Raw genomic sequence first — 26042 nt, forward strand, 5'->3', positions numbered from 1 at the left:
TTACAGTAAAATGTCATGCACTTTGCAGTGTTTCAACAGCGTTTGTGCAGCATTTTTGCATCAAAATCCAGAAGAATTAAATGCAGATTTTGCAGCTAATTTTGTTGAGAAATATGTGAAATCTGTGCTTGCAGTACAACTGTGCGTTTCTTCAGAGTCTTCTCTGGGGGCATCCTCTTTCATCCCTCTCTCCCAGACGCAGTCCATCACTGCTCAGCAGTTGATCTATCAGTCTCAGACACTGCTGAAATTTGATTGGTAGCCTCTGGAAGGGAGATGTCCCCAGAGAATACTATGAAGAAACACGTAGTTGCACCACAAGCAGAGATTTCACATACTGTGCTCCAAAAGCTACAAATGAGAATCTCTCTGCAGTGCAAAAAGGAAAAGAGTAGCACAATCAGGGGAGTCTAGGGATTTCTAAAAGGTATTTATATAATTATTTTTTTTTTAAATGTATCAGTTTTTCATCAGCTTGAAACTGATCCAGTTTTTTTTGTTTAATGGATCCATTTTCAAACGAATGATTACTGGACATGTGAACTCAGTCTTAGATTTCTTGCTTGTAATGATACACTATAAATAACCAATTACATACTTTTTTTGTGTTTTCTCTTGATTCGTTGCCATATACCCTCTGGTTGATAACAGTCCTTAGAATCACTTTTGTTGAACATGGTGAATTCACTGTCATTTTTGAACTGTACAATAAAGAAACAGAATATAATTTAGCAGGTCACTTTATTTGAAAGCATTGACCGCATAGCATGTGGTTACAATAGGTCTGCATATAAAATCTTAATACTTTAGCACTAAAACCATAGTATTACATGTATTAGTCAATGCAGAACAAGCAGAAGAGCATCACTTCAAAAGATTAGCATGAAAAATAAACTAACAAATACAAGATGGAAGATTTTGGTGCTAAATCTGTATAGTATAAAGTGGTATTCTCGCCTGGGACATTTATAGCATATATGTCTTATTGATGCAGATACATGCATTGTGCTTGCATAATATTCTTATGTCAGTGCATCTAATTTTGCCTACACCATAGAATGATACAGTCCATAAAATAATTCATATTTAATGAATCTATGGGCAAACAGAATAGACCTACACAGGGCTTCATTCTCTTCACCCTGTGCCTGAGCTTCCTCCATGTTTCACAGTAGGTACAATGTTCTTTTCTTTGGATGCTTCATTTTTGTACCAGTGAACATAGAGCTGATATAACATCAAAAAGCTCCAGTTTTGTCTCATATCCAAAGAACATTCTCAGAGAAGATGTGTGACTTTACAGCTTATCTCGCTGAAAATATAAGGATCGGACATGCCGGATCCTTATCACCTTGAACAAGCTCTCTTGGGAGAGAGTTGGGAGGCCTCCTCACATTAGACTGTCAGCCGAGCTGGCAAATATTGGCTGGTTTGGCCGTTGTTAGTCTTATGTGTATGGGGGCCTTTAGACATTGACTAACCTACAAAAGATTAGCCACGAAGGGTTTTAACAGAAGGGGAAAGTTTCAACTTAACTTAATATCAATAGCAGAATAAAACACTAAATAAAAAGTTTGACAAAAGATAAAACCTAACTTTTAGTACCTTGTTTTCCTGTTCTGATGTGTCCAGAAGATTGCTGGATAAAGATTTTTTATCTGCAGCTGTACAAAGGTAAAAATCGAGTTCGGTTATTCATAAGCATTTATGATCCTTTTTTTTTTTTCGTTTTATTTTGTAACATCTATATTTTATACTACTTTTCTTAAAACCTTTTGGTACTGCAGGCAATGTAGCTATTGCCTGGAACTGAATCTTCTATTGTAGTCTCAAAGTTTCGCTTATGTGGTTTCTGTTGAAGGAGAACCACAAGGGACAAGCGGGTCCTGAGCCATGGTTGTAATTACCAGTTATATAAGAAAGGACACACTGCAGCATCTGACAATGGTTACGACAGCCACCCAGGATCTGAATATACTGTGGACTGCTAGAAAACATCCTCAAATTCCCCAAAACTTTCAAGGCTGCAGCTGAATTTTTGGTTTGTGCCCAAAGTATCACTTTTAATTTCCCAAAAAGCTTTTTTTTCATATTTACTTTTAGAAATCAACATCTACACCAATGCTTACCCTAGAAAGACGATGGCCATTGATTTTTTAAGAAAAAAAAGAGAAGGGCATTACAGAAATATTATGGTGGTTTATAGTGAAATATACGAATGAGTGGGAGGTGTTATGTTTATTATGGTAGTTACAAAACTAGCTATTAGTTACAGACCCTCATTGGATTGTTCCTCATCATTTTCTTCACAAAGAGATCTAAACGCAATCTTGGGGTAATGAGGATCCTTTCCGCTTGTACTAGAGTCTCCACTGGATTCATCATCGGTGGTGGTCTGCTCACGGAGATGTTCCTCCTAAGTTTTTATTAAATGACAAGTGTATTTTGGTGTGAATACATTGTATACATTGTATGATATTTGTTATAACAAGGATAATTATTTCCATCATTGTTTTTATATTCACATAATGATAACCATTAAAGAACTGCAGCACTCATTTTTCATGGGCCAAATCTTGAATTGAAGCTCAATTCAATTTACTTTTATGACAATGAGCTCATGGACAAGACTGCCATTGTTTCTGGGACAATAAAAATAAAAGATTTTTTCTTCACTCATAGTAAACACCTATCATAACTATGATAAGCCCTTTACTATGCAATATATTTTTTACATGAAACTAAATACAACAAGCTGACCTGCTATTTTTTATAGCCTACTCACAATTTCATCAAAGCTTAAAGGGTTATTCCCCCAATCACTTTATTTTTTCACTATCGATGCATGCTTTTTTAAGATACAGTCTAAGCCCAAATATTCTTTTCTTGTATATTTGTGTCTTCTTTCAGTTCTATGTGCCCCTCCCTACATCCAGCTTCAAAGAGCTGAATCAGTGATCTATTCTTACACTAATAAATCACCATTTCCCAGCAGCACCCAGCTTCTCCTCAGTGCTACAGTCCCCTCTCTCTGCTGTGTGCTCCTGACTAGTCCCACTTCTTGGAAATAATGTTTCAGAGCTGTCCTGTAAGCCATTTGACTGATGAATGTGTAAAATAGCACCAGTTTCCAACACAGCTATGCTAAACAGTACTCAGCTCAACTGTATCTCCAACAAATATCTGGCATAGGGCCAATCTATGGTAAGAATCAGCTTTAGGGTATGTGCACACGTTGCGGAATTTGCTGCGGATTTTTCCGCAGCGGATTTGGAAAATCCGCAGTGCAAACCACTGCAGTTTTCACTGCGGATTTTCACGCGGTTTCTTCTGCGGATTCCTCTGCGGGTTTTCAACTGCACTTTCCTATTGGTGCAGGTTGAAAATCGCTGCGGAATCCGCAGAAAGAAGTGACATGCTACTTCTTTTTTTCCGCTGCGTTTCCCCGCGGAATTTTCCGCAGCATGTGCACAGCGGGTTTTTTTCCCCATAGGTTTACATGGTACTGTAAACTTGGGGAAAACTGCTGTGGATCCGCAGCGTCAAATCCGCTGCGGATCCGCAGCAGAATCCGCAGCGTGTGCACATACCCTTATTCTCCTGTGTATGGTCTTGTGTGTGTCTAAAAAATGTTGTCTTCAACATCTCCCATAGGGGCGGAGCCGACTATTCATGATTGTAAATGAGCGGCCCCACGTGACCGCATACAGTAGAAGCCGCGGCCAGACCAGGAAGCATCGACAGCCAACGTGGGAGCGGGTGAGTATTATCTGAACAGCGGGGGGGCGCACAGGGGGTGGGGGGGGCGTCGGACAAGTAGATCTTTCATTTAAACACTATTATTCATATCTTCTATGCAGCAAACGCTGCTGCACAGAAGATATGAATCGCGGCTTCAGCACCATGTGGGGGGGACAGCGCTTACTGTAGCGCTGTCTCCTGCACGCCACAGGGACCGCACACGGAGAACGTCCGTGTGAGGTCCATGTTTTACACGGACCCATTGACTTTAATGGGTCTGTGTAATACGTGCGCTCCCACGAACACTGACATGTCTCCGTGTTTGGCACACGGAGACACAGTCCGCAAAAAATCAATGACATCTGCACAGATGCATTGATTTTAATGGGTCTACGTGTGTCAGTGGCTCCGGTACGTGAGGAAACTGTCACCTCACGTACCGGAGCCACTGACATGTGAAACCGGCCTAAATGTACAATTCAAATGAAAAATAAACTGTATCTTTTTGCTGGAAAAACAAAAATAGTGAACAAAAATAAGTACATAAGTATGCACACCCTTAAACTAATACTTTAATGAAGTACCCATTTGATTTATGCCAGCATTCAGTCTTTTTGGAGGGAGTTAATCAGCATGGCACATTTAGAATTGGCTATCTTTGCCCGGGTTCCATGCAGTAGCGCTCCAAATCTGCGGATATCTTTTATATACAGCGCCTCTTTTGGTCAACCCACAAGTTTTCAATTGGATTTAGGTCCGGGTCATTCCAAAACGTGGATCTTCTTCCGGCAGATATGCATAGGGTTGTTATCATGTTGAAGGGCTGAAGTTTTTGTTGCAAAATTGACTGACATTTGAAGCTGTTCATAATTGCCTCCACCTTGACTAAAGCCCCAATTCCAGCTACTGAAAAACAGTCCCAAACATACTGCAGCCTAGACCATGCTTCACTGTGGGTATGGTGTTCTTTTGGTGATGCACATTGTTGGCCAAAAAGTTCAACCTCATCTCATCACACCATAACACGTTTTCCAACAAGCTTTTGGTAGTCTTGATATAGGTTTTGGCAAAACATAGCTGGGCTGGATGTTTTTGTTTGGAAGAAAAGGCTCCCTTTTTGACACCATACCACAAAGGCCAGACATATGAAGAATACAGGAGATTGTCACATGCAGTACACAACCAGCACTTGCCAGAAATTCCTGAAGCTCCTTTAATGTTGTTTCTATACCTCTTGGCAGCCTCCTGGACCAATTATCTTCTTGTGTTTTGATAACATTTTTGAGGGCTGTCCAGTTTTAGGTAATGTCACTTTTGTGCCAAATTTAAGCCACTTGTTGACCGTCTTCAAGGTGATTCTGGCATATCTAATGCCTTGAAAAATGATTGTATCCTCCTCCTGACTGATAACATTCAACAATATGATTCCTTTGCTGTGTTGTAAGCAATTTACAAACCATGGCTTTTAATGGAAATGTCTGGAAAATCCTCCTAGAACAGCTAAGCTTTATATGGAGGTTAATCAGAATTACTGTGAATTGTACCGGCTGTGCACTGACTTCTATTTATCATTAATGTAAATGTGATTGGCCTAATCTGTCAATTTAACGGGTGTGTAGACATTTCATATCCACTGTATGTTGAGGGCAAAAGATAAAATCGGGGTGACAGACTTCTGTATAGAACCAAACAGTGCATAGAAGACTAGCGTCCTGCCCACTGGACTTCTAAGTATTTTCCCACAAATATACAGGGGTTGGACAAAATAATGGAAACACCTAACGTTTTGGCATCATAATCTTCGAACATGTGATAAACATACAAACCGTGACATATGGTAATGTTTTGTAGTTGATTATTTGTGTTATGTGATATGTGTATGTAAATTAACTGTTTGTTTTGCATAATTGTAAGAACATTGATGAGAACCTGATACCAATGGCAGACCTCTCGGATTTTCAAAGAGGCCAAATTGTTGGTGCTCGTATGGCAGGCGCTAGTGTAACAGAAAGTGTCCGAATGCTTGGCGTGTCAAGAGGTACTGTCTCCAAAGTAATTACTGCGTTTGAAAGAGAAGGAAAAACATCCGCAGCAAAGCACAGGTCCGGCCGAAAGTCAAAGTTGACTGAGAGAGACCGTCGGACTCTAAAGCAAATTGTGAGAGAGGATCGCAAGACCACAGCTCCGAAAATCACTGCTGAGCTCAATGAACACCTACAGAACCCAGTTTCCACAAAAACTCTTTGTCGGGAGCTGCACAAATCTGGATTCCACGGAAGAGCTGCAATTAGAAAACCACTGCTCTCAATGACAACTGTTTCTAAGCGTTTAGAGTGGTGTAGAAACCTCCAGAATTGGTCCCTCGATCAGTGGAAACATGTGATATTCTCAGACGAATCATGGTTTACCCTATTTCCGACCTCCAGCCGAGTGTACGTTTGGAGACAGCCGAAAGAAGCATTCCATCCAGACTGCCTTCTCCCAACCGTAAAACATGGCGGAGGTTCTGTGATGATCTGGGGTGCTATTTTGTGGAGATCTGCTAGGCCAATGATATCCCTTCAAGGAAGAATTAACAACCGAGATTATTTAGGCATTTTGGGCGACCAAGTGCATCCAATGGTTCAAGCACTGTACCCGGAGGGGAACGCCATCTTTCAGGATGATAATGCACCAATTCATACAGCTATAATCGTTAAAGCATGGCAAGAGGAACATTCTAATGAAGTTGAGCATCTCATCTGGTCCCCACAATCCCCAGACCTCAACATTATTGAACATTTATGGTCGATTTTAGAGATTCCATTTAGACGGTGATTTCAGCCGCCATCGTCGCTGAAAGAACTGGAGGGTGTTTTAACTGAAGAATGGGCTGAAATTCCTTTGGAAACAATTCACACCTTGTATGAATCCATACCTCAGAGAATTGAGGCAGTAGTCGCCGCAAAAGGTGGACCTACACCATATTAAACTAACTTTTGTTGATGTTTCCAGGTGTTTCCATTATTTTGTCCAACCCCTGTATATTATGTATCACCTGCTCAGCTCCTTCTGCTCTATAACACACTGCCAATACTGCAGGTCAGACAAGATGTTTAATGGAACAAGTTCCCTTTTACATATTGTAGCGTGGCTAAAGGTTGTCTAGTCGACGGGAGATATGTATCACATAGGTGGCTTGTCGCTGTGATGTAACCATACCTATCTATATGTGTTTCAGGACCTGTGGTGATGTCATAACCACATGTCTAATCATGTGATGGGTTTCTGGGTGTGGTTAGACCTATAAAAGAAAAGCTAAGGCTACTTTCACACTAGCGTCGTGCACTGCACGTCGCTATGCGTCGTTTTGTATAAAAAACGCATCATAGACTAGCATTAGCGACGCAGTGCGACGCATTGCCACACGTTGCAACCATCGTGCGATGGTTGCATCGTGTTGCGTCGGACCGTCGCCACCAAAAAACGTTGCTTGTAACGTTTTTTGCTGCGTCGTGCCCGTCTTTTCCGACCGCGCATGCGCAGCCGGAACTCCGCCCCCGCCTCCCCGCACCTCACAATGGGGCACTGGATGCGTTGAAAAACAGCATCCGCTGCCCCCGTTGTGCGGCGCTTGCACAGTATGCGTCGGTGCGCTGCAACGTCGCATTGCGACGTGCAGTGTACGACGCTAATGTGAAAGTAGCCTAATGCTTAACACAGGAGGTATGTGTGGAGGTGATAGCCCAGAGTGTGTTAAGGCTCCAGGACTGAGCCTGAAGGACCGGACACTTGTTTTTCCTTTTCCTGAGCTAAAGGCTGTTTGTTTTCTGTTTTGCTATGTGGTTTATGGAGCAATAAACCCTTTGAACTTTTAATGGAACGTGCCTCCTGAGTGTCAGTCGTCACACCTGAGCGAGTGAAACCCTACAATATTTAAAACATTTCGGACATAAGCCCCTCTCCAATCACTGTCTCCTGCTTGTAGCCCACTGTCTGTATTTTATTCATCGGTTCACCATAAATTGGTGCATCTTCTTACGATCCTTCGATCTTTCTCATTTACCTCACTACATGGAAGACCTTTTCGAATTCCTTTTACATCATCTTCATAGTCAAAAGGTGAGAAGAAAAACACAGCGTCTGAATCCTGCTGTATTTTGATAAGATCCAACAGTTTCTGAAAAAGAAAGTTCCAAAAAAAGGAAAAATGAATGAAATAAGTTTAGTATTTAAAGATTCTGTATACATTATGAAATAGATCACCGCGCCCGGCAAATATATCACACAGTTACTCGATAACCCTTTCCAAATACTCAGGTTGTACGAGTCTGACTACACATTGCCAGATTTTATGAGACCAAGCTGCCGTCTCTATAGCACTATAGTATGAAAGCGCCAGTCTTCCAGCAGCGCGTTCAGTGTATAGTAACAATGTCTAATACCATCTAATGCAAAAGCCATGTTCACGAATAGGAACTCTGCATATGTGTGTTTTGTGTTGTAGATTTGAGCTTTCAGCAGAATCACGAGCACTTAGACACTGTGGGAGAATGAACTGGAGAATTACAAGAAGGAACTGAACACTAAGAAGTCATACAATACAGTATAGAGCGGAACTACGTTCACACAGAAAAACTAAAATAATGAACACAGTGCTATCTACTATCTGCTTAAGGTATTTCCTCCACAGCATTAGCCTGCATATTCCAAGACATTATAGGTATATGGTACAATGTGTCAGATTTGCCTAAACCTTTCACCAGGTCATTCACAGTTCACTGCACATCTTGTGCCATCGCAGTTAAAGCACAGGCCTGTGCCCGCACATTTGGTTAGGTGAGTGGCCTCTGATCGGGAGAGCCAAATCAGATCTCCTGCTTTTCACTGAGGGGGCAACACTCTGAAACATGTGTCTGCAAATGGAGTTTCTAGTTTGGCTTCTGATCCCAGCTCATGTCGCAAATGTCGTTAAAGGGTCGATTTTGAAGAGTCTATTTGGATATTCGTTATTGTAACATTTCACTGACTCACTTTTATAAACTTATCTGGAGTTGTGCCTATGGAGTAGAAAAATGGACCGTCATCACTTATGGATCCTCCGATAGCATCTGACTTTGGAAACTTTGGGAAATCAGTATATTTCTGGGAAACAAACAAACATTTTTTTCAATGTTATTTATGAGACAAACAATACAGCTCTTATTTATCGGAGACCAAAAATCATTCTCATAGACACTTGTAGTTTATAGATTTTACATTACAGAATTAGAGTCCTGGGATCTAATCCCCTGTCCAATAACATATACCCATGGCTTCCTATGAAATTTGTATGTGCGTGTATAAAATAGGGAAGATCAATTGTAAGCCCCACTAGGGACAGACACTGATGTGATTGGTACTTGCATTAGTAATCGCACTTTGGATTCCAAATCAGAAATTTATAGCATGTGGCATTTTGAGCCATAAACATATGAACTGAGGAAGCCCCATAAAGGGTTTGTCTGCTACTTTGATATTGATGTGGTGCACACGCTGTCAGGATTCTTCAGTGTCGGTGGCAACAGCATGTGGACAAGTGACTGCAAGTATGTGATTTGCAGACTTCTGGCCACAATCCAACTAGACTAATTCACTTGTATTGAGCGAGGCTGCACAGTCTAGCTGGAATGTGGCCACAAGTATGCAAATCACTTACTTGTAGGCATGTGACCACCCGCTCTTGCTGCCGACACCAGAGAATCCAGACAGCATGAAGTGTGCACGCTTTGAAGATCTAGAATTCTGCTGTCACACTGCAGACTTTTATCAGAAGAATGGACAACCCCTTTAAGTACAGTAATTTTTCCTTAATTTGTTTTTTTTTCTTCAATTCTATTAACCGTGCTGAACAAATAAAGTGGTAACTTTCTTCTGTGGTTAGTACGATTATAGTCATACCAAATATCAATATTTTTTATTGTTTTAGTACTTCTGTGGTCTAAATACACATATGAAAAAGATCATGTGTATTTCACCATATTCTAGATGTAGTAGCTTTAAAATGTTTCCATCAATGGAAATCTGTAAGGAATTTTTTTTTGCAGGGCAAACTATAGTACTCATTGATACCCTTTTGTTGCACATATTTTGCATAACTTTTTATTCTACTTTTAGGGCGGGGGAACTATAAAAAAAACAGCGATTCGGGATATTTTACTTCTTTAAACATGGTTAACCAGTCAGTATAAATGACGGGTTACATGTATGTGATACACGAATAACACATTTATATAGTCTGTTGTTTTACTACTATTGCAAAAATAAAATAACTTTATAAAAATATATTTTCTTTTGTTGCCATTCTGTGACACCCATAGCATTTTTCTTTTTTTCTGTAGTTTCCACTGATACAATTTTGGGCTACATACTGTACAAAAAAATCCAAAACAATAAATCTGGAATATTTTTTGTTCCAGTTTTTAAGGCATTCAGCATACATTACATTTTGCATTTTAACTTTACTTTGTGGGTTGATGAAATTTGTACTTTTACCACTCACAACTCATATTGCTCCATCAGTAGATGACAATGAATAGACTTAATTCACAACTACATAAACACAAAGTATAACAATATCAAGATTATGTGTTTGCTAGCATAAAGCAATGTTAGTGTCACCTGGCATATTTTTTCATATATTAATTTAAAGTCTTCAGCACGTCTCTTAGTATTCCAGAGGACAGTATCTGGCGCACTCTCGGCGTATACAGAAATCAGGTATTCATCTTCTTTTTCTACTAGGCTCTAAAGAAAGGTAGAAATACATTTGATAAGTTTGTATATATTATAATAGTATATTAACAATCAGCAAAAATACTGTATATATATTTGCGTTCGAACCTACTCAGAATTTCAGAAAAATGTTAAATGTTGCAAACACAACTGTAATATTTGACCTATTTTATAAATGAAAAAAAAAATGAATTTAAAAAGCTGCAAAAGTAAATGATTTACTTTGACAAGCGTAAAAATATTTCTCCCATCGTAGGGTTATCCACATTTTACTTACATGGGTTATCCAGGACTACAGAATATTTTCTACTATGAGCCTAAGAACTAACGAGCAGGCAGTTGCTAACTACCTGCCTTTTCTGCTCAGCGCAGATCTCTGCCAACACACTGGCCTCTCCTGTTGGTGATTCTGTGGTTTCTGCTGATGTCATATCGACAGGACAACGGCTTCTTTTCCGCCCTGCTCCGCTGATGGGCCGTGACTGCCAATGTCATGATAATTGACAAGCGGCTCTCTACTGCCTAACTGCAGGAAATTGGCTGTCAATCAGCATGACGCCGCACTCTGGTACTGTCGACAGAAAAGCCCAGAAGAAGAAGAGCTGCTCTGTTGACATTCGGCAGCTGAATCGCCGCTAGGAGCAGTCAGTGACCGCTCTGAGCCAGTGGCGGATAGAACAGGTAAGTTATATTTTAACTATGAGCCAAAAAACTAATATAATCCTGCACAACCCCGTTAAATATGACAGGTGAGCTAAAATAACAAAAGGTAACGTTATCACATTTTACAATGCCTCCTGTACCTGCATCTGGTATTCCTGATCCTGTGCCAGAACCTGGCCGAAGGGATCACATGGTGAAGAATCAAGACACTATGGTGATGGGGACTGAAAACATGTGGTTGGGCCTTTTTAAAAGGTAAGTATTGCAGCCTTTACCATTTGGAGACTCTTGCCTTATTTTTATGAAGTTTGGAAAACTCATGATTAGAGTTGATAAATTCACAGCTGGCAATCCAGCCGCAACTCATGATGCAGGAAGAAACTTTTTTGAGCTTTTCAAATACCTCAGAAACTTTAGCAGTCCAGTGATTCTGTTGCCACTTCTGAAGTGCAGTGTCAATAATGGATATAGTTGACGTTATACCATCTTCTCTGTCATCATGATCATCATCATCATCGTAGCCCTCTCTGCCATCATCAGAGTCTTCTATGCCATAATTGAAGTCCTCATTGTCATCATCGGAGCCCTCTCTGCAATCATTGGAGTCCTGGATATAAATTAATCAAGGCATAAACATCCCACAGCGAGACAGCAGTGCTTCAGCCATATAATATGAACTGCAGAATGGTATATTTATTGTAGCGATTTATTACACTTACATACACAAGCCCTGAGCTTACATAAGGCACCACAATTCCACAACAAATATTTTAATGATAAAAAGATTTAAAAAAATATAGCTAGCACATTTAAGAACAATCATAATAAACACTTACATAAACATACAATAAAGTGGAGCCACAAAATCCTGCCATTAATGAAGAGGTAAATGAGGATCACCACATATATCTCCATACACCAAAAACAATAGTTACAAAATTTCATCTTCAAGAGACTATGCCCTGGAAAGAGCCAAGCAAATCCCAAATATTCCATATTTCTGAATAAGGACAAGCAATCTAGCAACAACTCCTACAGACCTCCTACCAACTTTATCTGCCAAGACAGTAATGTACCTCAGCACACAGTTAAAGGGAATATATAATCTGAAAATTTCCCAGGGATAAATTGAGGCTTTTGTGTTAAATGTAAATTTATTTACTTTTTTATATATTTTTTTCTATATATCACAGTTTGTATGTAAAAAAAATCTTGCCATTTTCACACTGACACTGGGGCTATTTTAGACTAAAACTTCTTGTTCATTATAGAAGACTTTTCAGAAGTCTCATCATCATCACAGGCAAAAGTACACTGACAGTTAACACCTCTACTCACAGCTGATAACAAATTATCCACCAAACATAAGAGATTATGTCACAGCTGATCCTGCTCTCCCTCCCTACACAATGACCTTTGCACACGCTCATTAGATGCTTTCATATAAAAAAGGTCAGAGTCTGACATTTGCTGCTAATTTACATGTGAATATCCTGAAAGAACAGGAATTATAAGTCTAGTATAACCCCTGTGGTCAGTGTAAAATTGCAAGAACTCTCATCTTCTTTAATGTGGATCACAAAATTAAAATTAAAAGAGAAAATGGAAATTATTTTTCTTAAACACATTTAACGTAAAATCCTGATTTAAACAGTAGGTAATTTACTGACGACACATTTCCTTAAAGTGCATGGATATTGCATCTTCTCGAGGAATGAGTAATGGGCTGCTTCTTCCTGCCAACATGGCCAAAAACACTAGTGTGCCAGCAGATTGTGATATTGCCATTTTTATTTATTTCTATGGGACTAGTATTCAGGTGGTGAAATGCTCCGATTCCAATAAACGCCTTCCTGTTAGCCAAATAGGAAACATTTCTATACCAAGAACTGTACATAAATGTGGCTAATCCTGATAAGTACATAAAACAACATAAATACAAAACGGACAATTATTCACCCTAGACCTTTCAATAGGTAAAATGTGAAATGGAAACACATTTTAGTATAAAAAATGGATTGGCTACTTACCCCGTCCGTAGCATCACTATCAGAATTTAATGATCGGAACTTAATCGCACACTTTGATTTTGTTGTTTTTGATTTATCTTTCTTAAATAGCCCTAAATGAAGTAAAAAAAATAGGGAGAAAACAACTTAAAGGACCTTATTCCCATTATGAATATAAAAGTAATGAAGTATCACACAAGGCTATTGGTTTTGAAAGAATGGAGCCAGTATTGCCCCTTATTGAGGGAACAAATGAGCCATATATTAACAGACATGTGGGAGTGCAGTTTCCTGAGGCAGCCCAGAAGTCCCTGTACCCCATATATGTGGAGATTAGTATTATAAATTATGCCTGGTAGTTTCAGGACCCTGTTACAGATTTTGAGGCCCAGAAGTTTTATTTTACACCTCTGAAAAAAATCAGTTTGAAAGCTTTCAAAAAAAGTCAAGTCTCTGGTTTTCGAAACATGAACGATGGTAGAGGTCACTGGGAAGAACCTGCTCCACCAGTATAAATGAAGAATCCTGCTTATTGTCCAGCCTATGTTTTCATAAACTGTAAAGATGTACTTAAAGAGAACCTAGCACCTGTCTGAGGCCCCCCTTTATATTTAAGAACACAATGGGCAGCCACAGACAAGTGGCAGTGCGCATGATCCATCTCCGATCCATTCACATGGAGCTCTTAGGAGTCACTGTTCTCAGGATCGGTAGGGGTCCCAGGACTCAGACCCTCAGTGATTGGTAAAGGTATTCCCCATGGGTAGGAAATATTATCCAAAATTGAAAATACCCCTTTAATTACAAAAAATGGTCCCTAAGGTCCCAATAGAAGACTTTCTTAGAAAACTTGTGGACAAATTTCCAGTTTGTGAGCTCCTGGCATGCAGAGCAGCACACCGCAAACCTCGTTACAGAGGGAGATCTCGCTGTACTCTAAAACAGTGCTGCCACATCATGTACTGTGCATTATGTACTCGATAACATCCTTCTAGCTGGTAATGATCGCTAACTGATGTGTACATAATGTGGCAGCTCTGTTTTAGTTAAAAACATGAGATCTCTCCCTGTAACGCGGCTTTTGCGGAGGTTTGCAGGGTCATGTTCTGCATCCCGGGATCACACAATCCAAAATATAGGGGTTTACTTTTGCTAGAAAGTCTTTTACATTAGTATTAGGGGAACTCTTGGGCATTTCTTTTCTAAATAATGTTATTCAGTAAAATCACCTATCTGCAGCTGCCCACGTTGCCTTAAATAAAAAGGGCAGCTACACATCGGGGATTGCCTACACACAAATCTGAACGACAATCATAGGACACCTACAGGTCAATACATTTCATGATATCAATAAATGAAGCGATCCTTTACCTTTAACTCTCTTTATAATCCCCTTCTTTTCTTTTTTTCTGTAATAAATACAAAGATAAAATCATAAGAACAAAGTGTCTATAATTCTGTGTCACAGAAAAGAAAATATCAAAATGTATATGAAAACGTCAAACTCTGGCTTGTGGATTATATTTGACCCGTGAAGATGCCGATACAGTTTTAAAGCAATTATGGAAAGGGGATCATCAGTTAATGCTCCCTCCTCCATTATTATCCCTCTGTGTCTGACTTTTTAGCACAGCGGGGGCAACGACATCACTATTTCACATCCTCTGTGCTGAAAAATGAGCAGCTTCAGAATGCTCGCTGCCAAGATCGGAGCAGCGGGTGAATGAGGAGAGGTGAGTATTTAATAATTTTTTAATGTGTGGCCTATTAATCTCTATGGAGGACTATTTGGGCCCATTATACTGTGTGAAGGACTATGTGGAGCCCATTATACTGTATGGAGGACTATGTGGGGCCAGATGTGGGACCATTATACTGTATGGATGATTATTTGGGTCCATTATACTGTATGGTGGACCCATTATACTGTTTGGAGGACTATGTAGTGCCCTTAATACTGTATGGAGGACTATGTGGGCCCATTACACTGTATGGAGGACTATGAGGGCCCATTATATTATATGAAGGACTGTGGGGCCCATTATACTGTATGGATGACTATCTGGGGCTCATTATACTGTATGGAGGACTATGTGGCGCCATTATACTGTATGGAGGACTATGTGAGGCCCATTATACTGTATGGAGGACAATGTAAGGCCCATTATACTGTATGGAGGACTATGTGGGGCCCATTATACTGTAAGGAGGACTATGTGGGGCCCATTATACTTTGTGGACAGCTGTGTGGGGATCACAGTTGGGGCATCATACTGTGTTAGGGTCACAATACTTTGCTGGGAGGTACAGTAGGGTCATCATACCATTCATACCATGTGTGGATGGTACTGTGGAGGAATTCACTGTGGAAGTATCATAATGTGTTTGGGGTGCACTTTTGTTGACATCATACTTTATTATCTGTAGTGTTCATTAATTCAAGTGTTTTATCCTTTGTACTACATATTTAAATTAGGCCATTAAGCCATATGCTTTTTACTGCTCTTACATAACATATTATATAAATCCAGTATGCCCACTTTGTGATTATATTAGCAATCACAATATTTGGCACCTAATTCATTCATTCATTTAAGTCCACGTGGGTGTTACCAGATAGGTTTCACTGGGGGCCTGTCCTTTTTCTTCCTGTATGAGATGGTATCTGATAACACCCCCTTGGACATAACAAAAGTTAACTCAAGAGGTGCCAATGCTTTGATTGCTAATATCTCCGCAACGGAGAGGTGAAATAAAAAAAAAAGTTTTATTCCGATTTGCAAAAGCTATTACATAGTGTGTCCAGATCAATATGAAAAATGTGATGACACGTCCTCTTTAAATGCTGTTGTCAGTCTCTGATCATGGACTGCCAATGAGTTGCCACGGTGGCCGGAGGTCTTCTGAAGGCTCCCATGGCTGCCATGTTGGTGCTCCAGTGAAGCCCAGTCTTTGGCTGAGCTTCATATCATGCCAATGGGAAGAGGGCCATGTGACACATCAAACTTATTGAGAATTTCACAATACAACTATAATCCCTTGCTCCATGTCAACGGCCCAAACGGCAAAGAATCCGGGTTGCTTTGCTTGTAGAACTGCAAAGTGCTTGTGTTGTGTGTCTATTAAAATCTGGGTTAAAGATTTGAAATCTAATACAACGGGTGTTAGTTACAAAATGAATCATCATGTTAACTGTCAGTCCACTTATGTAATTTATCTAATAAAATGTGGATGCGGACTCCAATATGTAGGTCGCACTATACAAACTATGCACGCAAGGTTAAATAAGCACGGTCAGAACATTCGGAACGTTTTTTTACTGCATAGTTTGTCTAAACATTTTCTGACCATGCATCAAAGAAATCTGAACTCACTTAGACTGACAATTATTGACTTTATACCAGAAACTGTTCCTGATCGATACAATAGTTTAATCAACAGAGAAAGCTTTTGGATATTCACGCTTGGTACATTGACCCCCGAGGGATTAAACCTTACTATTGAAAAAGTTAGCAGATAACCTAATGTTATTATTTTATTTTATTATATATATGTTTTATCATCATGTAATCTGCATGCAATTTATCAGTTTACTGTATTTATTTTTTATAATGGATTTATTGTTTGTGTCTTATTTGTGCCAATCTCATGTCTATTATTCACATGGTTTTTGTGTGATCTCACTTCATCCTGTGTTACCATCATGTGGCATGATGATTGCACTTTAATTTTGATTGTTTGAATTTTGTTTAAATACCTCTTCCTGTGTGTCATTAATAAATCTCCACCTGATGAAGACGAGGTACCGTCGAAACGCGTTGTGGATTCATCCAATACATCTGTGTCCTGTAGTTCGTAGCGCTCCTCTGACCATTATTTACCCCACTACTACTGCACTTATCCTCCGCTGGAGGCACACGGCTGGAGCTGCGGTGGACTTTTCATTCTATCTGACTTATTCGCTTCTTCTTCGCTCCCCAGAGACCGCAATTTACCTGACTGTTATTTACAAGTTTATGACCACTTATAAAATGTGTTCAAAGTGCTGCCCATTGTGTTGGATTGTCAATGCAACCCTCTTCTCCTACTCTTGACACATCCATAGCAATAGCAACACCACAGAAGAAATGCTAGCACAGGCTTCCAGTATCCGTTGTTTCAGATGCTGGGGTCATCTGAAGGCAATTGTCTATGCTGTGAAGATACGAGAAACAATGGATACTGGAAGCCTGTGCTAGCATTCCTTCTGCGGTGTTGCTATCAGTGTGTCAAGAGTTGGAGAAGAGGGTTGCATTGACAATCCAACACAATGGGCAGCACTTTGAACACATTTTATAAGTGGTCATAAACTTGTAAATAACTCATGAAAAATAAAGTTACATTAAAACCAAGCGCACCATTGTTTTTCTTGTGAAATTCTCAATAAGTTTGATGTGTCACATGACCCTCTTCCCATTGGAAAAAATAAATTTAGATCCAAAATGGCCGACCTTCAAAAAGGCCGCCATGGTCATCACCCACCTTGAAAAGTTTTCCCCCTCCCATATACTACTGTGCCACAAACAGGAAGTTGATATCACCAGCCATTCCCTTTTTATTTAGGTGTATCCATATAAATGGCCGACCCTGTACATTTGTTTCACTATGTACAGAAATAGGGCATCATCTCAACATTAATTTAACAAACTACCCCATTTATTATTATATAGAAATATAGGCACATTTGTGAATGAGGCTAATGTGATATTTGCATGTAGCTAAACAGTGAACCAACAAAGTCAATGGTAGCGTGGGTCTTTGGTACTCCTGTCAGACCATGATTTTACCCATAAAATAAGCAATTTTATATATAGAACAAGCTGATAATAGCAGTGAAGTCCCCTAGAGGGACCAAAAATGGTTCATAAAGACATTAAACATTTTTTTAAATAAACATATTTGGTATTTCTGCATCAATAAGAGTAAATAAATAAAAAAAAACATATATATATATATATATATATATATATATATATAAATATATATATATATATATATATATATATATATATATATATATATATATATATATATATAATATATAAAGCTGAATGTGTGTATGTGTGTATGTCCGGGATTGGCATCTGAACCGTCGCAGCTACAGCCACAAAATTTTGCACAGTCACACGTCTGGACCCCGAGAGCGTCATAGGCTATGTTGTGAGGTGAAATTTTAACCCCGCGCTTTCCAATTCACCAAACAATTTTGCCCCTATCTACATAATGGGGAAAAAATGAAAGGAAAAGTGTTGGAGGCAAATTAACAGCTGCCAGATGTGAACAAGGGGGACTTAAAGAATGAGAGCGATGGCGCCAAAGAGTATATACTGTACAGTGGCTAAGGTGGGGCCCCGACATGGGATAATCACCACACCACCCCGGGGATATGAACACACACACAAAATGCGCCACACACTACCACGTGCTCGAACACATATACCACCCTCAGGGCACATTTCACCACACATACACCAACCTCGCCACATAAAAGTCGAAACACAAAAGTCGCCGCTCAAAACTCGCCACGCGCAAAACTCTCCACATGCAAAACTCGCCACACGTGCAAAACTCACCTCATGGAAAACTCGCCACACGCAAAACTTGCACACGCAGAAAAATTGCAACATGCACAAAAGTTGCAACACATGCAAAAGTTGCCTCACACAAAACTTGCACATACTCAAAAGGCACCACACATAAAACTCGCCACGCGCAAAACTCGCCATGCACAAAACTTGCTGCACACAACTTGCTACACTAACCTGTCACATGCAACTCGACACATAAAAAGTTGCTACACGCATGTCGCCACACAAAACTCATCTCACAAAAGTCGCTACATGCATGTCGCCACACGCAACTCAACACACACAACTTGACACACGAAACTCGCCCTAAAACACACACAAGTCTGGTATTATCCTTCAAAAATAAAAATCTGATTAATAAGCAGACAAACTACAAGAGCAACAAATGTACCATATAGGAATCCGGCAGCTGTCAGTCACATGACCTGTCTATTATGTGTATGTGTGAGCTAATATATACTGCCAGGGGGTGGGCTTACTGTTGGCTGGGGATTTATCAGGCTGCCAATTTAGCTTACAAATACTGAGGTAAAAATACTGACCAAATAACGTGTGAACGAGGTCTAATACAGGAGGAGATGACATACAGATATATAATATTTACAGGGGAGATGACACACAGGTATATACTATATACAGGAGGAGATGACACACAGATATATACTATATACAGGACAGATGACACACAGGTATATACTATATACAGGAGGAGATGACACACACATATATACTATATACAGGGGAGATGACACACTGGTATATACTACATACAGGGGAGATGACATACGGTTATATACTATATACAGGAGGAGATGACACACAGGTATATACTATATACAGGAGGAGATGACACACAGGTATATAGTATATACAGGAGGAGATGACATACAGGTATATGCTATGTATAGGAGGAGATGACATACAGGTATATACTATATACAGGAGGAGATGACACACAGATATATACTATATATAGGTGAGATGACACACAGGTATATACTATATACAGGAGGAGATTACATACAGGTATATACTATATATAGGAGGAGATGACATACAGGTACATACTATATACAGGGGAGATGACACACAGCAGGTATACACTATATACAGGGGAGATGACATACAGGTATATACTATATACAGGAGATGACATACAGGTGTATACTATATATAAGGGAGATGACAAACATGTATATACTGAGGTGAAAATGAGAGGTGTGAGGTGAAAATGAAATGGTGTGAGTGCAAAATGAGAGGAGTGAGGGAAAATAGTGGAGTGATCGGAAAATGACAGATGTGAGGTCGAAATGACAAGTGTTAGGGGGGAATGAGAGGAGTGAGGGGGAAAATAAGAGGAGTGAGGGGGAAAATGAGAGGTGTGAGGGAGAAAATGAGAGATGTGAGGGGGAAAATGAAAGATGTGATGGGGAAAATGAGAGGCGTGATGGGAAAATAAGAGAAGTGAGGTGCTATAACTAACCACAGATATTTACTATGCCCAGGCAACGCCGGGCTCTTCAGCTAGTATATATATAAATATGAAATTATTTAAACTGTCCGGTAAACGTATCCTACCCCAAATAAAATGCAATAAAAAGTAAGCAAAATAACACGTGTATCCCAAAATGGCATCAATAAAAACATTAGCTCAAGATGTAAAAACTAAGTTTTCACTCAAGTCAATCGCTGGAACAAAACAACAAAATTATGGGTCTTAGATGATGCTAATATATTTTTTTTTGTTTTTGTTTAAAATTTTCATATTTCTTTCACCATTGAAATAAAAAGGCCCTCGATTCTAAGTTCAATTCCAGTATTACCGCAAGTGTTTTACTATGGGGGTGAAAACTTAGGCTTAAAAGACAACGGCAAGTTAGATATCCTCATAATCTTACTGACCTGAAAAAATGCCAGGATAATTTGTCCACATTATAACAACTTAAAAACAAAAACCACATTTTACCGCATCATTTCACAGTACACAGTATGGTGAACTGAATGGTGTAATTCAAAACAACAAGCCCTTTTAAGGTCCTGTAGAAGGAAAAACTAAAAATTTATGACCCTTGGAAGAAGGTTAAGAACAAACAAAAACGTAAAAAAGATAATTGGATTAGTCAAAAAACGGGTTTAATACCAGTGCATAAAAGAAAATTATCACAAAAAGTCACATTTCCCAAAACTTGTCTCTGCACTTGGAACAAATAAAATAACAAAAATGACATTTAAAGGAGGAAAAATGTAACACCGCGGCTGCCATAATAAGGATGTCATCATAATATCCAGACACAGAATCATTTTATGTGGCTCATATCTAGCAGAGAAATACACTAGTACATTAGAGGATAGCCTCTATAGGCACTGTCGTAGTAGTATACTTACATTGTGCCCGCTGCCTCTGCTCCTGTAGAGGTATCAGACTGATTGTCACAATGGTTACTGCATAAGATATTATCACTTTCCATGACCGTATTGGATGCATCTTGTGCACTGCAGCGACTGCCCTGATTCTTCTTATCACATGTGCCGGAAACCTTCTTCTGCTGAGCTGCCGGGTTATCATTCAACAACACTATTGCTTCATTTATAAACGTAGGTTCAGAAAAATTGTTGATAGTTTGTTCTAAGACTGAACAAAAATGTGCAAAGAAATGTAAATTGTTAAAACCAGTTACTATTTATTTTTGGGACTTTAAATATGCAAATGTTCTCTCCAGAGAGGGAGAGAACCAGAACTCTAGTGCTACCTATAGGAAGTAGTAATCCTAAAAGTCAATGTTGACCCTTGAACGAGCCTTGTCACATGACTTTGAATAAAAGCCAAACCAGAATCTCAATTTGCAGACACTGTGATTCAGGATTCTGCCCCTCATCAGTGCAAAGTGTGAGATCTGGTTTGGCTGGGTGAGTGGCGTCTGACCAGGATCCCAAAGGGTAATGTTTCTCCTTGTGGAGAGTGACATGTCAAGCCTGGCATGCCAAGGGGAGCATTGCAAGGCTTAAAAGTCTCCTCACCTTGGCATGCCAGGCTTGACATATCACTCTCTGTAATGAGAAACGTTACCCCTTGAATCCTTTTTTTAGACTTTCATACATGAAATAAATTGTAAAGCCAGGACAGTCATTTGTACATACAACCCATTAGTCCAACAGATTAGCCAATCTGACAACATTTGAATTCCCCAATTTGTGTGGATTTTCCAGGGAAATTCAAATTGCCCAATGATCTTCGGGACCTGATGCTGCTGGGAGCAATGGCCTACAGTAAATAAAGGGCCTGAGATTCAGCACAACAGAGGTGCAGAGAACAGGAAGCAGCAGTGGCAGATGGAGAGGTGAGAGGCAGGCAAAAGGTTAAAAAGGAAAAAAAAGCCATACTTTCAATCTGCTCCGAGTCTCCTGCTCAGTGTTCACTGCGTGTGCTTGCAGCCAAAAATCACAGCCCAGTGTTCACCAGGACTTCCAGCTGTAAGTAGGCCCCGATACATGCGCAGTGAACCCAGGGCCGGCTCACAGCTATAACCTATGGCCTAGAGCAGGGATGTCAAACTCAAAGTCGCGGGCAAACCCTGATATTTATTAAAAAAATGTTTACAATTGAGAAAGTTTTTCCATATCATCAAATTTAACAAGCAATCTTTTCATATGGAAATAAACTTAAAGGAGTTGTCCCACAAGCAAAGTACAAGTTTCTTAATGGATCTTATAGGGAATCTGTTACATCAATTTTGCCCTATAAGATGTGGCCACCGCCATCAGGGGCTTATCTTCAGCATTCTGTAATGATGTAGATAAGCCCCCTGAAAGATAAGAAAAACAGGTTATATTATACTCACCCAGTGGCGGTCCCGATGGGCGTCGCGGTCCGGTCTGTTGAGGGCAGAGCAAAGTACTGCAGTGTGCATGCGCCGGGAAAGGTCAGAGAGGCCCGACGCCTGCGCACTGCAGTACTTCGCTCTGCCCTCAACAAGGCAGACAAGGTACGCCTGCGCAGGAGCCGCAGCAGGGAGCAAAGAAGAGGACGTCATCGTATGAAGATGGGAGGAGCTGGACCCGGACCGCGATGCCCATCGGACCTGAACAGAACCGGGACCACCCCTGGGTGAGTATAATCTAACGTGTTTTTCTTATCTTTCAGGTTACATTGGGGGGTTTATCTACAACATTACAGAATGCTGTAGATAAGCCCCTGATGGCAGTTGCCTTAGCTTATAGGGCAAAATTGAGGTGACAGATTCCCTTTAACAGTCAGATCACATGACCGCAGCACTGTGTATTCCTTGCAGGCAGGGAAGTACATAGAAATTATGGGGTACCATAGCAGAATTTCAAGCTCCCCCACCTAAAAAAAACCTTAATATTCAGTGAGGTCAGAGAAGAGCATATCTCACAACGCTACAGCCTTACAAAGTAATTTTCCTCCTATTGAAGCCCCTAGGTTGCCCTTTCATTGCCCCATGACATATGATGCCAACAAAAGTGCCTCCCAAACACAGTCTGATAGCCCCACAGTGAATTCCTCCACAGTACCCTCCATGTGCACGGTATGATGACCCTACTGTATCCCCTCCCCCAATCGCCCTGGCAAAGTATGGGGACCACAACACATTATGATGCCCAACTGTGATCCACACACAGCCCTCCACACAGTATAATGGGCCCCACATAGACCTCCATACAGTATAATGGACCCCACATAGTCCTACATACAGTATAATGGGCCCCACATAGCCCTACATACAGTATAATGGGCCACACATGGCCCTCCACACAGTATAATGGGCTCCACATAGTCCTCCATACAGTATAATGGGCCCCACATAGTCTTCTATACAGAATAATGGCCCCACATAGTGCTCCATATAGTTTAATGGGCCACACATAGTCTTCCATATAGAATAATTGCCCCACATAGTCCTCCATACAGTATAATGGGCCACACATAGGGGAAAATAAGCAGGAAGGAAGGTGTATTTAAAGGATTGGACATGCCATGATGCCCTGAGTGGCGGGACTTAGTTTGGACAGTCACTCTGTGCTGACAGAGTCCCTTTAAACTGATCTGCAGACATGATTGACCACACCAACCTTCCTGCCTTCCAACTGCCCCTGGTGAGAAAGAATAATAATGTGTGCTTTACTTCATTAGAAGCGTTTTCATTGCTGCTCTGCAGCTTCTCTGTCCATCACTATCACCATGAGTGTGAAAACACCGATCAGAGCAGAGAGCAGCGTGACGGTCACGGACCGTGAAGAACTGGTGAGCAAAAATGAAAACTCTGCTATGGTAGTAAAATGTTGCCCTTCAGCGTGCTGCCTGTTTCTTCTGCCTGCACATGTGCATTAGAAGTGTGCGTGGTGCAGAGGGATCAATGAGAAGCCGTGCTATCCACAAGATGGCACCACACTTCTGCTGAAAAATAGTTCAATAAATCAAAAGTTGTTAGATAGGTTCTGACTTACAAAAGCGGTCAAAACCTAGGTAAAACAAGTACCTTTCAATAAAAGTAGATTTTTGCTGAAAGGCAGTCTCTATTGTGGGCCTTTGGCTTGTATTAATTTCAATACTGCAGGAATGACACAGAACGAAATATAGAAGAATAACCTGCTCAGCCGAAATGAAATGTGACACCAACGGTGGACTCTAATAAGCAGGATACTCAGAGCTAACTCCACAGTCTGAGTGTGAAGCCTGTAGATATTTTGGACTTTTGCATTGAAGTGTGATTGACTTTTAAGACTTAAGAAAAAAAAAACTAACCATTAAAAAGAATTGTTCAAGGTTAACTTTAAGACCTAAGTAATCATTATAGCCTGGACATAAAGCCTTCAATGACCTGAAATTGCAAAGAATACTGTGGCCTTCCCCAGGGCGACCAGGGGACATTTGTGTCTCCAAGGTGCTCTTGTGTCCTAAACAATACAGACTATTCTTACCCAGTGAGAGACGGATGTGACCTACTACGAGGAGATCGGTGACAACCCCCCAAACTACTGGTGTTTTTTACTGCCTGCTTTAGTTGTTAGAAACTGTTCTTTATAATAACAAAGACCCAAACAAAAAAGCCCGGTTACCAGAAAAGCTCATCCATAATAATTACAATAACCGAAGAGATGGACACAAGAGCATATCAAAAAATATTAATGATTTTATTATTATAATTTCATAAAAAAACAGAGAGAAGTAAATGCAAATAAAGGACTGCCTACACTGTGTTACAAAGGTTTTGTCCCTCGGACAATTTTGAGTGTTCCTGATAGATTTTTTCATGCTGATTTCAGAAATGACTTCAGATTTTTCCTATCACGAAAGGTTTTTTGAGAACTGATATGAAACATTATAATATTCTGTTATAATTCTAAAAACGTATATATGAACTTTTTCTGAAACAGTATATTCTGAAGAATTTTCCACTGAAATAACATAAATCGCTGATCTACATATATGCAAGCACTTATTATGCAAATGTTTTTATTGTTTTATTTTGATTGATAAGTGTCTGCGGTGTGATTCCTATAAGTGTGTCCTAGAAGTGTGAAGATTAATTTAGAATTAAAACCAGAAGGATGTATACAGACTGTGCCCTGCTATCTGCCACCATCGCACTCTAACCAGCATGTCTATTCTTCCTACAGGTATGTTCTTGCACCCAGCTCTCCAGCCTGCTCTCCTGCCTTGTCTGTCTATGAAGTGCACATAGTACATCACCCAACTTTCCACACAGACTTTCCTCTGCTCTTAGCATTCTCATGGTATGCCTTTCAGCTAACCTCAGCTTACCCTGTGTTATTTATGACCTTCTTTGACTTGATTGTATGCATCTGGTCCACCCTTAATTCTCTGACCAAGATGAGCAGAGACCACTCCTCTCTGCTTCACACCTGAATGCACTTAGTTGTACATATATTGCATAGTACAAGTCTGCAATGACTTTAGTCTGCAGTGTGATTCCTATCAGTGTGTCCTAGAAGTGTGAAGATTAATTTAGAATTAAAACCAGAATTGAACCAGAAAGGAACTGAAGGTAACTGGCCAGTCACTGTAAACAATGTTTCTGTTTGTTTTCACTTTCACCCCTATAATTCTTCACTTTCTGCAAACTCCCCTAATCCCTTCTCCTAGTAAAGAACTGTTCATCTCTTCAATCCTCCCCATCCATCTCACCTCCTCCTCAGAACTGTTCCTTAACATACAATCCTCTGTCTCCAAGCACAGACAGCCACCTCATGCCCTCTCCTGCTCCCA

The 26042-nt window shown here is 40.1% G+C and overlaps 1 protein-coding gene across 1 annotated transcript in view; it reads right to left on the reverse strand.

Annotated features, from left to right (window-relative positions):
• LOC143805656 (uncharacterized) overlaps window positions 1-26042 on the reverse strand; it is a 98185-nt gene that overhangs the window by 41051 nt on the left and 31092 nt on the right. The window contains exons 5-14 of the mRNA XM_077285187.1: window positions 21179-21425; window positions 14538-14575; window positions 13188-13279; window positions 11561-11764; window positions 10381-10506; window positions 8755-8865; window positions 7787-7900; window positions 2278-2416; window positions 1606-1664; window positions 599-701 (exon numbers count right to left, since the gene is read on the reverse strand). Of these exons, the coding sequence (XP_077141302.1) occupies window positions 599-701; window positions 1606-1664; window positions 2278-2416; window positions 7787-7900; window positions 8755-8865; window positions 10381-10506; window positions 11561-11764; window positions 13188-13279; window positions 14538-14575; window positions 21179-21425 (1233 nt within the window). The remainder of the gene's footprint in view (window positions 1-598; window positions 702-1605; window positions 1665-2277; window positions 2417-7786; window positions 7901-8754; window positions 8866-10380; window positions 10507-11560; window positions 11765-13187; window positions 13280-14537; window positions 14576-21178; window positions 21426-26042) is intronic.

This window comes from Ranitomeya variabilis, chromosome 2, assembly GCF_051348905.1.
Source record: "Ranitomeya variabilis isolate aRanVar5 chromosome 2, aRanVar5.hap1, whole genome shotgun sequence".
Classification (NCBI taxonomy): domain Eukaryota; kingdom Metazoa; phylum Chordata; class Amphibia; order Anura; family Dendrobatidae; genus Ranitomeya; species Ranitomeya variabilis.